At 43.6% G+C, this 14,677-nt stretch overlaps 1 protein-coding gene across 4 annotated transcripts in view; it reads right to left on the reverse strand.

The window, feature by feature from the left end:
- Positions 1-271: 271 nt before the first annotated feature.
- Positions 272-14,677, reverse strand: part of acsl5 (acyl-CoA synthetase long chain family member 5) — a 60,444-nt gene continuing 46,038 nt past the window's right edge. For all 4 annotated transcript variants that reach the window (XM_078224360.1, XM_078224359.1, XM_078224361.1 and 1 more), the window contains 7 exons: positions 10,041-10,113; positions 6,706-6,794; positions 6,510-6,626; positions 5,423-5,566; positions 5,057-5,158; positions 1,301-1,372; positions 272-514 (listed from right to left, as the gene is read on the reverse strand). In XM_078224360.1, the coding sequence (XP_078080486.1) occupies positions 374-514; positions 1,301-1,372; positions 5,057-5,158; positions 5,423-5,566; positions 6,510-6,626; positions 6,706-6,794; positions 10,041-10,113 (738 nt within the window). In that variant the 3' untranslated portion in view covers positions 272-373. The remainder of the gene's footprint in view (positions 515-1,300; positions 1,373-5,056; positions 5,159-5,422; positions 5,567-6,509; positions 6,627-6,705; positions 6,795-10,040; positions 10,114-14,677) is intronic.

Here is a 14,677-nt window from a genome sequence, read left to right on the forward strand (position 1 = left end):
GGTGAAAAGTTTAAGCTTGCATCATTACGGGTGGCGTGGTGGCACAGTGGTTAGGCAATGCTGCCTCACAGCTCCAGGGACCCGGGTTCTATTATATTTTGCATGAATTGTTCCTATAGTAAGCTGGGTCCCTGATTAATACAATCTTCTCCCCTCCACTAGCAACATATGCACCACCAGACAATTCTTAACTTAATTTTTAAGCCAAGAGGTTGAAACATTGCAGGTACAAACCTGTCCTTCTAAAAACCCACACAAAACTGAGTTTTTTGCAATGTGCTTTAATGAGTTTGTAGTACAGTTTGAGGCTAAATCTTCAATCCAACACCACACAAACAGGATCACAATCCAGAGGTTCCCTGTGCATTGACAACTATGCCTTTGTGTTTTTGTAGAGACAATCAATCTGACTGCTGAAGTACTTGGCAAGTTCTGATCTTTTGGCCTTCAGTGTTGGGGTCAGGAGTCCATTTTCGACAGTGAACATCTCTGTGTGTAGATACACGTCTTTTACCTAATGATTTGGAGAAAATTTGATGCTGAAAAGTTTCAGACCAGCAGTTTGCTTTTTACCATTGACACAATGTGGACAAGCAACCTCATTCAGGTGTCTTGTAGTTGAAAAATGATATTTTGTACAGCAGATACATTCTACCATTTACCTACAGCAATTTACATCCAAGTGTGTGGTTTAAAATGTTCACTGCCTTCCAAAGTTTGTGGGAGTTATCCTTCGGCAGTGTCGCTGAACTAGTTGGGACCTAGGCTAATTCTTCAGGGATCCAAATTTTTAACCATGCATGTTACGCATGAAAGATGTGCAGACAGGTAACAATGCGCTACATTAATGACTCGGTCAAAAAAAACTAAAGATCTGCATTTGTTAGAATGTAACAGACCAAGTTCCGCCACAGCCAAAAATAAAGCACTGTGCCAAGTGCATGCAAGGTGCACAGTAGTGACATTTCTCGTGGCCAAAATCAAAATACGCAGATGAACGCGCTGATATAATTATGGGGAAGTTATAAGAACCCATAAGAATAGAGCAATTGAGCACAAGGGAAGGGACTTGTAAGTTGTTTACATACATTTTTGGGGAATGTAGATCAGGATTTAATTGACTAAAGGACATGCGTTTATAAAGCAGTAACTGGCTCAAGACCAACACCTATAGAATCTGTTCCAGCAAGGCTATATTTTATATAAAAATAGTTGCAGGATTGTGTTTATATTCACTTGGCTCTCAATTTAAAAATCAGACATGAAAGAAAGATCATGATCTAGTTTGGACATTATGTACCTGTTCAAATGATTTTAGTCCAGCTTCTTTTCCCAGTTTAACCATGTCTTCGAGAATAATCTTTGTTACTTCCTTTAAGTGGATAGGGGAGACAGGAGAAAACCATTACAAGTTTGATATTTCTTTGTACATTGGCACGCTCAAAGTGACTCAAATATACTGGAACAAACCAGGTAGTTCAAATCTTATTTCAATTGCAATAAACTCCACATTCTTTCATGGGGAGCGAATTTAGGTTTAATTTACTAAGCTGGGCCCACACTTTACTCAATATCCTGCATATGCCTTACAAAGTTGAACAAGTTAAAATTTATTTTTAAGAGTAACAAGACAATGTTGGTCCGGCCTCAGGAGTGCCCTCGGCCCAACCATCTTCAGCTGCTTCATCAATGACCTTCCTTCCCTCCATCATAAGGTCAGAAGTGGGGATGTTTGCCAATGTTCAGCACCGTTTGCAACTCCTAGATACTGAAGCAGTCCATGTTCAACAATGTCCAGGCTTGGCAAGTAACATTCGTGCTACACAAATGCCCGGCAATGACCATCACCAATAAGAGACAATCTAACCACCACCTCTTGACATTCAATGGTGTTACCATCACTGAATCCTCTACTGTCAATATCCTTGGGGTTACCATTGATCAGAAACTCAACTGGACTCATAAACACTGACTACCAGAGCAGGTTAGAGGTTGGGCATACCGCGGCGAGTAACTCACCTCCTGACTCTCTAAAGCCTGTCCATCATCTATAAGGCACATGTCAAGAGAATGGTGGAATACTCCCCACTTGCCTGGATGGGTGCACGGTAGAAGCTTTACACTATCCAGGCCAAAGCAGCCAGCTTAATTGGCACTCCTTCCTCAAATATCCACTTCCTCCTCCACCACTGACAATAGCAGCAGTGTGTACTATCTACAAGATGCACTGCAGCAATTCACCAAAGATCCTTAGACAGCACCTTCTAAACCCATGACCACTTCAATCTAGAAAGACTAGGGCAACAAATACATAGGAACACCACCACCTGCAAGTTCCCCTCCAAGCCATTTGCCATACTGACTTGGAAATATATTGCCATTGCTGGTCAAAATCCTGGAATTCCCTCCCTAATGGCATTGTGGATCAACCCACAGCACGTAGACTGGAGTGTCACAAGACGACAGCTCACTACCACTTCCTTCTCATAGTCATAGAGGTTTACAGCATGGAAACAGGCCCAACTTGTCCATGCCGCCCTTTTCTTTTTAAACATTTAAGCTAGTCCCAATTGTCTGCATTTGGCCCATATCCCTCTATACCCATGTAACTGTCTAAACACTTTTTAAAAGACAAAATTGTACCCGCCTCTACTACAGTCTCCGACAGCTTGTTCCAGGCACTCACCACCCACTCTGAAAAAATTGCCCCTCTAGACACTTTTGTATCTCTCCCCTCTCACCTTAAACCTTTGCCCTCTAGTTTTAGACTCCCCTCATTTTGGGAACAGATATTGACTATCTAGCTGATCTATGCCCCTCATTATTTTATAGACCTCTATAAGATCACCCCTCAGCCTCCTACGCTCCAGAGAAAAAAGTCCCAGTCTATCCAGCCTCTCCTTATAACTCAAACCATCAAGTCCTGGTAGCATCCTAGTAAATCTCTTCTGTACTCTTTCTAGTTTAATAATATCCTTTCTATAATAGGGTGACCAGAATTGCACACAGTATTCCAAGTGTGGCCTTACCATTGTCTTGTACAACTTCAACAAGACGTCCCAACTCCTGTATTCAATGTTCTGATGTGGAGATGCCGGCGTTGGACTGGGGTAAACACAGTAAGAAGTTTAACCTGGTGTTGTTAAAGTCCAACAGGTTTATTTGGTAGCAAAAGCCACACAAGCTTTCGGAGCTCCAAGCCCCTCCTTCAGGTGAGTTGTCTACCTGATACGCTGCAGGAAAGGATGTCCCGAGGCATGGTACAGTGGAGAAACTATGCAGGTGCTGCGACAACGGATGAATGAACACCGCTCAACAATCACCAGGCAAGACTGTTCTCGTCCTGTTGGGGAGCACTTCAGCGGTCACGGGCATTCGGCCTCTGATATTCGGGTAAGCGTTCTCCAAGGCGGCCTTCACGACACACGACGGCGCAGAGTCGCTGAGCAGAAACTGATAGCCAAGTTCCGCACACACGAGGACGGCCTCAACCGGGATATTGGGTTCATGTCACACTATTTGTAACCCCCACAGCTTGCCTGGACCTGCAGAGTTTCACTAGCTGTCTTGTCTGGAGACAATACACATCTTTTTAGCCTGTCTTGATGCTCTCTCCACTCACGTTGTTTGTATCTTAAAGACTTGATTAGCTGTAAGTATTCGCATTCCAACCATTATTCATGTAAATTGAGTCTGTGTCTTTATATGCCCTGTTTGTGAACAGAATTCCCACTCATCTGAAGAAGGGGCTTGGAGCTCCGAAAGCTTGTGTGGCTTTTGCGACCAAATAAACCTGTTGGGCTTTAACCTGGTGTTGTTAAACTTCTTTCAATGTTCTGACCAATGAAAACAAGCATGCTGAATGCCTTCTTCACCACTCTGTCCACCTGTGACTCTACTTTCAAGGAGCTATGAACCTGTACCCCTAGATCTCTTTGTTCTATAACTTTCCCCAACACTTTACCATTAACTGAGTAGGTCCTGCCCTGGTTCAATCTATCAAAATGCATCACTTCGCATTTATCTAAATTAAACTCCATCTGCCATTCGTCAGCCCATTGGCCCAATTGATCAAGAACCCGTTGCAATCCGAGATAACCTTCTTCACTGTCCACTATGCCACCCATCTTTATGTCATCTGCAAACTTACTAACCATGCCTCCTAAATTTTCATCCAAATCATTAATATAAATTACAAATAACTGTAGACCCAGCACCGATCCCTGAGGCACACCGTTGGTCACAGGTCTCCAGTTTGAAAAACAAGCCTCTACAACCTCCCTCTGGCTTCTGTCATCAAGCCAATTTTGTATCCATTTAGATAACTCACCCTGGATCCCCTGAGATTTAACCTTATGCAACAACCTACCTAAAGTCCATGTAGACAACATCAACTGCACTGCCCTCATCTATCTTCTTGGTTACCCCTTCAAAAACCTCAATCAAATTTGTGAGACATGAATTTCCACTCAAAGCCATGCTGACTGTCTCTAATCAGTCCTTCTGACTCTAAATGCCTGTAGATCCTGTCTCTCAAAATACCTTCCAAAAACTTACCCACCATAGATGTGAGACTCACCGGCCTGTAGTTCCCAGGCTGTTCTCTGCAGCCCTTTTTAAACAGAGGCACAACATTTGCCACTCTCCAATCTTCAGGTACCCTCCAATCTCAAGGGCAAATAGACCTGGGCAATAAATGCTGGCCAGCCAGCAATGCCCGTGTCCCATGATCGAATAAAAAAATTGAACTGCCAGTGTTTACCTTTGCACAACAATGAAAAATATCTTATTGTGGAAACTTATGAGTCACTCTCCTGCAATCCCCCAATTCTATCGATCAGTCTATTCTTCTTACAAGTGAATAGGAGTAAATACAATTGCACCCCTTCCACAATAGAAATGATAACTGTTATCCCAGCAATATGCTGAATATCAGGACTTCATAAAACTTAAATCCACCATCAGCTGTTTCAAACCATATTATATAAGGGGGTTGCAAGTTCTCATGATAGTTTAAAATCCTGAACGCTACAATAAGAAACAAAAAAAATCATACTGGATTCTTGCATAGTTCTTGGAGGGATCCTTTTAATCCTTTACTTGCAGCAAATTCTGGAAGTACCTCTGTGTCAGGTACCACAACGGCTACTAAATGAGACTGAAGGGGGGAAAAAAAGGTACAAGATAGTTAATTCAGTCAAAGTGGAAAAGAAACCTTTCCAAAACCCATGCAACAACTTGCTGTTAAATGCCAAAATTTGTTCAACTAGACAAAAGAAAAAAAAAATTGAAATTAACCAAGTTAAATCATTAGCTAGATAGATTTTTGTTTAATGGTATATACGCAAAGCTGTATTATCCAAAATAGCTATGGGAGTCAAAAATGTAAAACATAAGGGATTAAAAATTATTTAATTAATACCTTCAAGCTGTCTCCATGCACAAAGATTTGGGCTACAGGAGCACTCCGAATATATATATTCTCAATTCTCTCTGGTGCAATATATTCTCCCTGAGCTAGTTTAAATATATTCTTCTTCCTGTCAATTATTTTCAGTGTTCCATTCTGAAAAGGCAAAAGTGAGATTGCTTTAATAACAATAAAAATAAGTATGCAAGAGAAAGCCAGATTCTCTAACCAACATTAAAAGCAAAAATTTGAATGGTCAGAAATGAGGTTTTACTCATTAAGAGCAAACCCTTTTCATCTGTTAACAACTGAATCACCTTTGCTCATTATTTTCCGTCTAATCTTCTCACATTCATTAGTCTTAACCAGTCTGGACAGGTGCATTGCAGCGAAAGTCTTTGGTTCAGTTAATTCTCCAAGCTTAAACAAGCCTCTTAGATAAATTAATAAGCAATTAATTAATCAGATTGAGAACAAGCAGCTTTTTCCTCTGTGTTAGGAGCTAATTAGCTGCAGCACAGCAACTATCCTCCAAATCAGTTGTGATAATTACAGACAAACTCAAAAGTTGGAATTTAAATCAGAAATCTCTTTTCAAAAAGATTTCTTCATGGAGCTACAATACTCCATAAAAAGTACTTCCATTCACATGGTTGGTGTTTGGGAAGTTTTCTCTCAGTAACCCTGCGCTATACTATTTCCAACCAAGTGGCATTTAAGACCACAGCAAATTAAAAATTGAATTAGCACGATAACATACAAAAAACAGTCTTCCTCAAGCAATTGAGGCTGCATAATTGACCATTTGGACAATATTCAGAAGGGAGGGGGGAGAAGGAATGATAAAGGCTAAACAATGTCAGTGTTGAACCAATGATCTGCAATAACATCCTTACCGTGTTGTACTATAACCAATTTTCAAAGCAAATGGAAATGGATCTGAAAGTATACAATAGTGCAACCCCAACGGTTTTTGGAAATTTGCATAGCACCATTTGGGGCAAGACACAAGCAGTTAAACATGCATTGGTTAGATTACAATGACACCCAATTAGTAACCTGGTTTTATAAAGTTGTACAGAAGGAAATAAAAACTTACAGACAGCCATTTTCCAATGTCCCCTGTATGGAGCCATCCGTCGGCATCTAAAGTTTCAGCTGTTTTTTCTGGGTCTTTCAAGTAACCTTTGAACACATTTGCACCTTTGATGCAGACCTAGAATTGAAAAGGCCACAAGGCATCAGCAAGTATCTGTATTGCAGCATATAAAATAGTGTGATAAATGATTCATTACCTCTCCCTCTTCATTAGCAGCAAAGTAATTCATGTCTTCAACATCAACTAATTTCACAATATTGCAGGGAATTGGTGCACCAACATGGCCTAGAAAGAAAAGTGGTACATGAAAAAGCTTGGGTCAGTACGCTAATGAACATATCTCTACAAGGATGCACAAGGGAAACAGGTCAGTGGCCCCCTCTCCTGATGGGTTTGTTCTTGGATCTGTCAATATTCACTGTACACTTGTCCTGAAAGCACAAGGTCAGCAGGAAAGATCTCCCAATTGCTTACCCATGGAACATAAGTACATGGCACCCATTGCTAAAAAACATGTGGTAGTGTGCATAGTAGGATGTTGTTTTGATACAACAATTAAAGGTCTATAAAGTAATATGTATACTTAAAACTGAAAGAAGAAGCTGAAAATAATTATAATAGCTCTATCTAAAATCTACCAATCAATTTGGTCACCTATAATTGCAATCTAGGCCATCTTAAAAAATAAATTGACGCAACATTTGATAATCTTTCATTGAGAAAGCAAGCGAGCAAGCAATAGCTGGCTACTTTGTTCTTGAACCAGATTGTGGTGCACTCAGTTCCAATTCTACCCATCTCAATTTCCATCTCTTGTAATGATTCCTCGCTCTGTGCCGTAATCACCTCTGATGATTTCAGTTTCTGTCCTGGCTTTCTTGTTCTCTTCTATAGGTTGCCCCGCGGCAAATTTCGCAACAACATGGAGTCAACTTTCATAGGGGAGGCGATCACCTAGTGGTATTATCGCTAGACTATTAATACAGAAACCCAGCTAATATTCTGGGGACCTGAGCTCGAATCCCACCAGGGCAGATGGTGATATTTGAATTCAATAAAAAATATCTGGAATTAAGAATCTGCTGATGACCATGAAACCATGGTTAATTGTTGCAAAAACCCATCTAGTTCACCAATGTCCTTCAGGGAAAGAAACCTGCTTCCCTTACCTGGTCTGGCCTACATGTGACTCCAGAGTCACGGCAAAGTGGTTGACTCTCAACTAACCTTGGGCAACTAGGGATGGGCAATAAATGCTGGCCAGCCAGTTATGCCCATCTCCCACAAATGAATAAAAAAAGTATAGTTTTTTCACATGACCACACAGGATTTCATCACTGATAAAGTTTTAAAGTTTAAAGTTTATTTATTAGTGTCACAAGTAGACTTACATTAACACTGCACTGAAGTTACTGTGAAAATCCCCTAGTCGCTATACACTGGCAACTGTTCAGGTTCACTGAGGGAGAACTTAGCATGGCCAAAGCACCTAATCAGCACATCTTTGGGAGGAAAGCAGAACAACCGGAGGAAACCCACAGACACAGGGAGAACATGCAGACTCAGCACAGACAGTGACCCAAGCTGGGAATCGAACCCAGGTCCCTGGCGCTAGGAGGCACAGTGCTAACCACTGTGCCACCATGGGGGAATGTCAAGCATTAAGTTCTGAATGAGCCATAATCTTATTACAACTCAAATTCAAAGCCATAATTTGCTGCCAGCTTCTTTTTCTGTTCACCTTCCCAAATGACTGCTCAACCATAAGCACTATGCAGTCACATTACAGAGGTTGAGTGCCAACACACAAGACACTTCTTCCGACCTCTCCCTGCACCATCAAATGTCAAATCATTGTTTCCAGGACTATCATTGACCTCATCTTCTCTAGTGATCTTCCATCCTGTCTCCAACCTCAGTTTCCCAACCCCGCACAATCCACTTCTACCTCCTTTCCAAAATCCACAAACAGGAAATGTCCTGTTGACCCATCATGTCAGCCCATTCCTGCTCCACTGAACTTATTTCTTTCTATCTTGGCCTTTTTCTCTTCCCTTGCCCAGTCTCTTTACACCTACATTTATGATTTTTCTGAAACCCTATATCATTTCAACAATTTCCAGTTCCCTGGCCCTAACCACCTTCTCTTCATTACGGATGTCCAATCCTTCTCCACCTCCACACCACACCAGGATAGCCTGCGGGCTCTCAACTTCTTCCTTGAACAGAGCCCCAAACAGTCTGCATCCACCGCTATCCTCTCCATCTGGCTGAACTACTACTTTCATTAAACAATTTTTCCTTTAATTCGTCTCACTTCCACTGGATAAAAAGTTGTGGCTATGGGTGCACACATGGGCCCAAGTTATGTCTGTCTTTTTATGGAACTTCCTCTTCCCAGTCCTACTCAGAACCTCTCGCGCAACGTTTTTGGTACATTGATGACTATATCAGTGCCACTTCATGCCCTCCAGTTTCTACATCTCTCAATTTCAAATGGTCCATCTCTCCAACAAATCCCTTCCTTGATTTATCTGTCATCATTTCTGGTGACAGATTATCTGCCTAAAATCATTACAAGCTCACTGACACCCACAGTTACCTTGACTAACCTCCTCACACCCTGCCTCCTGTAAGGACTCCATCCCATTCTCCCAGTTTCTCCATTTCCATTGCAACACTTCCAATGATGTTACCTTCCACAACAACGTTTCTGATATGTCTTCCTTTTTCCTCAGCCAAGGATTCTTCCCCAATCTAGTGGACAAGACCCTCAACTCTGTCCGACCCATTTCCCACATTCCTGCCTTCATCCCTTCCCCTCCCTTCCAGAAGGATGATAGGGTTCCATTTGTCCTCATTTTCCACCCCACCAGCCTCCATCTTCGAAAGGATCGGTCGTCACTATTTCTGCTAACTCTAATGTGCTATCACCATGATATTGTCCTCTCACCCCCTTCATCAGCTCCTCAAAAACCCAACAGCCTTTCCCCCTACATTCACAGTCTCCTCCAGCCCCACGTTCTTATCTACATTCACAGCTTTTCCAGCTCTGGCTTCCAGTGGACCAGTTTCCCTGGGATAGTCTCCATCATCTTAACAGAGCCACAGAATGCATTGTAAAGTTCAAAATAGTCAGCTTATTCAGGAGTTTGTTAACTCGTATCCCAATTCTAAAATCAGCACCACAAGACAGATAGCGTTGATTTGGTGTATTGACTTTAATCAGGCAATTGAGGTGGGCCTGTTAGAATATGAGCTCCCTGATTAAGGGCCAAATTGATGGGCCAATCAGGGAGCCTCTTGCTTTGTACTTAACCAGCAGTGTCAGTTACTCTGGGACTCCTAGTGTAGGCTGCGAGCTGAAAGCACTCGGTACGCTGTTGTCAGACTTGTAAATAAAGGGATTTTGATGAAGGGACTTCTGCCTCCAAGAACTTATTACATTTAGATGAAGTGAAATTTCAATTGATAATTAGGTTCTTTGTGGAGAGAATGGGTGGGAGAGTGACTATCTGAAAATTGGATTACCTGCAGTAGAATCCCCAACCATTGAGATGGTGCATCCAGCAGTGCACTCCGTTTGTCCATATGCTTCAAAAATCTAGACAAGGCAAAACAAACAACTAGGTCCCAGCTTACCTGATATTTTGAAGTGACACAAATGAGTTTACCACTATTTAAGAAAGCATCACAGATTTATGTACTCATTACAGTAACTCTTCTTCACTTTTTTTTTACATCTTTTCACTTCATTGTTCCACAGGACCAGGCTGAGGAGAAGGCAGTTGGTTTGTTCACTACATTTATTTATTTATTTTAAGTTAAATTTGTGTAAAAAATCGGAGGTTTTTTGTAAAACAGGAAGTGGGCCCAGCAGAAGTCTGGGAAGGTTTTTGGAGGGTTTAAAAGTGCTTAACTTGCAGTTTTCAGCCTCATTGTTCCACAGGACCAGGCTGAGGAGAAGGCAGTTGGTTTGTTCACTACATTTATTTATTTATTTTAAGTTAAATTTGTGTAAAAAATCGGAGGTTTTTTTTAAAACAGGAAGTGGGCCCAGCAGAAGTCTGGGAAGGTTTTTGGAGGGTTTAAAAGTAGGCCGCACTTTTGAGCGAGCAGCGTCGTTAGCGGGCAGCAGAGTGAGCAGGAGGCAGAGTGAAAGCTGTAGGGCTTTGGCTCACAGGGCTTGGGCGAGCAGGGGTGAGTTAATTCATTTTTTGCTGTTTCTACCTGGTACTGGCAAGGTATCTAGAGGGGATGGGTGTGAAGGCAGTGCAATGTTCCTCTTGCACTATGTTCGAGGTGAGGGACGACGTCAGTGTCCCTGCTGATTATACCTGTGAGAAGTGCATCCATCTGCAGCTCCTCCAAAACCGTGTAAGGGAACTGGAGCTGGAGTTGGAGGAACTTAGGATCATTAGGGATGCAGAGATGGCCATAGACAGAAGCTTCAGGGATACAGTTACTCCGCGGAATGAAAATAGATGGGTGACGGTGAGAGGGGCTGGGAAGAAGCAGTCGGTGCAGGGATCCCCTGTGGTCGTTCCCCTTAGCAATAAGTATTCCGCTTTGGATACGGTTGAGGGGGACGACATACCAGTGGTGAGCCGCAGTGAGAGGATCTCCGGCACTGAGTCCGTCCCTGTGGCTCAGGAGGGTAAGGAGGAGAGCGGGAGGGCAATAGTTATTGGGGACTTGTTAGAGGGATAGATAGGAGGTTCTGTGGCAGCAAAAGAGACTCGAGGATGGTTTGTTGCCTACCGGATGCCAGGGTCCGTGACGTCTCGGACCGTGTTTTCCAGATTCTTAAGGGGGAGGGGAAACAGTCACAAGTCGTGGTACACATTGGTACCAACGACATAGGTAAGAGAAGGGACGGGGATTTAAAACAGGAATTTCGGGAGCTCGGCTGGAAGCTGAGAGCAAAGACAAAACATGTGGTCATCTCTGGTACGCTACCGGTGCCACGTGATAGCGAGTTGAGGAACAGGGAGAGAGTGCACTTAAACATGTGGTTGCAGGGATGGTGCAGGAGGGAGGGTTTCAGATACGTGGATAATTGGAACACGTTCTGGGGAAGGTGGGACCTCTACAAACAGGACGGGGTGCACCTGAACCAGAGGGGCACCAATATCCTGGGAGGGAAATTTGCTACGGCTCTTCAGGGGGATTTAAACTAATTTGTCAGGGGAGTGGGAAAAGGAGTTGTAGTCCAGAAGTCAGTGTTGAGGGTGGTGAGGTATTGGGGAAGGTATCAAGGTCAAGGGTGGGTACCGGTAGACAGGAAGATGGGTGAAGTGTGTCTACTTCAATGCAAGGAGCATCCGGAACAAGGTGGATGAACTTGGGGCGTGGATTGCTACTTGGGACTACGATGTTGTGGCCATTACGGAGACGTGGGTAGAACAAGGACAGGAATGGTTGTTGGACGTTCCGGGGTATAGATGTTTCAGTAAGTGTAGGGAAGCTGGTAAAAGAGGTGGAGGAGTAGCATTGTTAATCAAGGATAGTTTAACGGCTGCGGAAAAGCACTTTGAGGGGGATATGCACACTGAGGTAATATGGGCTGCAGTTAGAAACAGGAAAGGAGCGGTCACGTTGCTAGGAGTTTACTATAGGCCCCCAAATAGTAATAGAGATGTGGAGGAAGAAATTGCTAAGCAGATTATGGATACGTGTGGGGGTCACAGGGTAGTTGTCATGGGGGACTTTAACTTTCCAAATATTGATTGGAACCTTTGTAGGTCAAATAGTTTGGATGGGGCACTTTTTGTGCAGTGTGTGCAGGAGGGTTTCCTGACACAATATGTGGATAGGCCGACAAGGGGTGAGGCCACATTGGATTTGGTACTGGGAAATGAACCGGGCCAAGTGTTAGATTTGGTTGTGGGAGAGAACTTTGGAGATAGTGACCACAATTCGGTGTCTTTTGTTATTGAAATGGAGAGGGATAGGGCCGGACGGCAGGGCAAGGCTTACAATTGGGGGAGAGGTAATTATGATGCGATTAGGCAAGAATTAGGGGGCATAAGATGGGAACAGAAACTGTCAGGGAAAGGCACTGATGAAAAGTGGAACTTTTTCAAGGAACAAATACTGGGTGTCCTTGATAGGTATGTCCCTGTCAGGCAGGGAGGAAATGGCCGAGTGAGGGAACCGTGGTTCACAAAAGAGGTGGAATGTCTTGTGAAAAGGAAGAGGGAAGCTTATGTAGGGATGAGGAAACAAGGTTCAGATGGCTCGACTGAGGGTTACAAGTTAGCAAGGAACGAGCTGAAAAAGGGGCTGAGGAGAGCTAGGAGGGGACATGAGAAGTCCTTGGCGGGTCGGATCAAGGAAAACCCCAAGGCTTTTTACTCTTATGTGAGGAATAAAAGAATGACCAGGGTGAGGTTAGGGCCGGTCAAGGACAGTGGTGGGAACTTGTGTATGGAATCAGTAGAGATAGGCGAGGTGATGAATGAATACTTTTCTTCAGTGTTCACCAAGGAGAGGGGCCATGTTTTTGAGGAAGAGAAGGTGTTACAGGCTAATAGGCTGGAGGAAATAGATGTTCGGAGGGAGGATGTCTTGGCAGTTTTGAATAAACTGAAGGTCGATAAGTCCCCTGGGCCTGATGAAATGTATCCTAGGATTCTTTGGGAGGCGAGGGATGAGATTGCAGAGCCTTTGGCTTTGATCTTTGGGTCCTCGCTGTCCACGGGGATGGTGCCAGAGGACTGGAGAGTGGCAAATGTTGTTCCTCTGTTTAAGAAAGGGAATAGAAATGACCCTGGTAATTATAGACCGGTTAGTCTGACTTCGGTGGTTGGTAAATTGATGGAAAAGGTCCTTAGGGATGGGATTTACGACCATTTAGAAAGATGCGGATTAATCCGGGATAGTCAGCACGGATTTGTGAAGGGCTAATCGTGCCTCACAAATTTGATAGAATTTTTTGAGGAGGTAACTAGGTGTGTTGATGAAGGTAGGGCGGTTGATGTCATATACATGGATTTTAGTAAGGCGTTTGATAAGGTCCCCCATGGTCGGCTTATGATGAAAGTAAGGAGGTGTGGGATAGAGGGAAAGTTGGCCGATTGGATAGGTAACTGGCTGTCTGATCGAAGACAGAGGGTGGTGGTGGATGGAAAATTTTCGGACTGGAGGCAGGTTGCTAGCGGAGTGCCGCAGGGATCGGTGCTTGGTCCTCTGCTCTTTGTGATTTTTATTAATGACTTAGAGGAGGGGGCTGAAGGGTGGATCAGTAAATTTGCTGATGACACCAAGATTGGTGGAGTAGTGGATGAGGTGGAGGGCTGTTGTAGGCTGCAAAGAGACATAGATAGGATGCAAAGCTGGGCTGAAAAATGGCAAATGGAGTTTAACCCTGATAAATGTGAGGTGATTCATTTTGGTAGGACTAGTTTAAATGTGGATTACAGGGTCAAAGGTAGGGTTCTGAAGACTGTGGAGGAACAGAGAGATCTTGGGGTCCATATCCACAGATCTCTAAAGGTTGCCACTCAAGTGGATAGAGCTGTGAAGAAGGCATATAGTGTGTTAGCTTTTATTAACAGGGGGTTGGAGTTTAAGAGCCGTGGGGTTATGCTGCAACTGTACAGGACCTTGGTGAGACCGCATTTGGAATATTGCGTGCAGTTCTGGTCACCTCACTATAAGAAGGATGTGGAAGCGCTGGAAAGAGTGCAGAGGAGATTTACCAGGATGCTGCCTGGTTTGGAGTGTCGGTCTTATGAGGAAAGGTTGAGGGAGCTGGGGCTGTTCTCTCTGGAGCGGAGGAGATTGAGGGGAGACTTAATAGAGGTTTATAAAATGATGAAGGGGATAGATCGAGTGAACGTTCAAAGACTATTTCCTCGGGTGGATGGAGCTATTACGAGGGGGCATAACTATAGGGTTCATGGTGGGAGATATAGGAAGGATATCAGAGGTAGGTTCTTCACGCAGAGAGTGGTTGGGGTGTGGAATGGACTGCCTGCAGTGATAGTGGAGTCAAACACTTTAGGAACATTTAAGCGGTTATTGGATAGGCACATGGAGCACACCAGGATGGTAGGGAGTGGGATAGCTTGATCTTGGTTTCAGATGAAGGTCGGCACAACATCGTGGGCCGAAGGGCCTGTTCTGTGCTGTACTGTTCTATGTTCTATGTTCAAGCAATTCCA

The sequence above is a fragment of the Mustelus asterias genome, chromosome 11 (assembly GCF_964213995.1).
Source record: "Mustelus asterias chromosome 11, sMusAst1.hap1.1, whole genome shotgun sequence".
In the NCBI taxonomy this organism is placed as follows: Eukaryota; Metazoa; Chordata; class Chondrichthyes; order Carcharhiniformes; family Triakidae; genus Mustelus; species Mustelus asterias.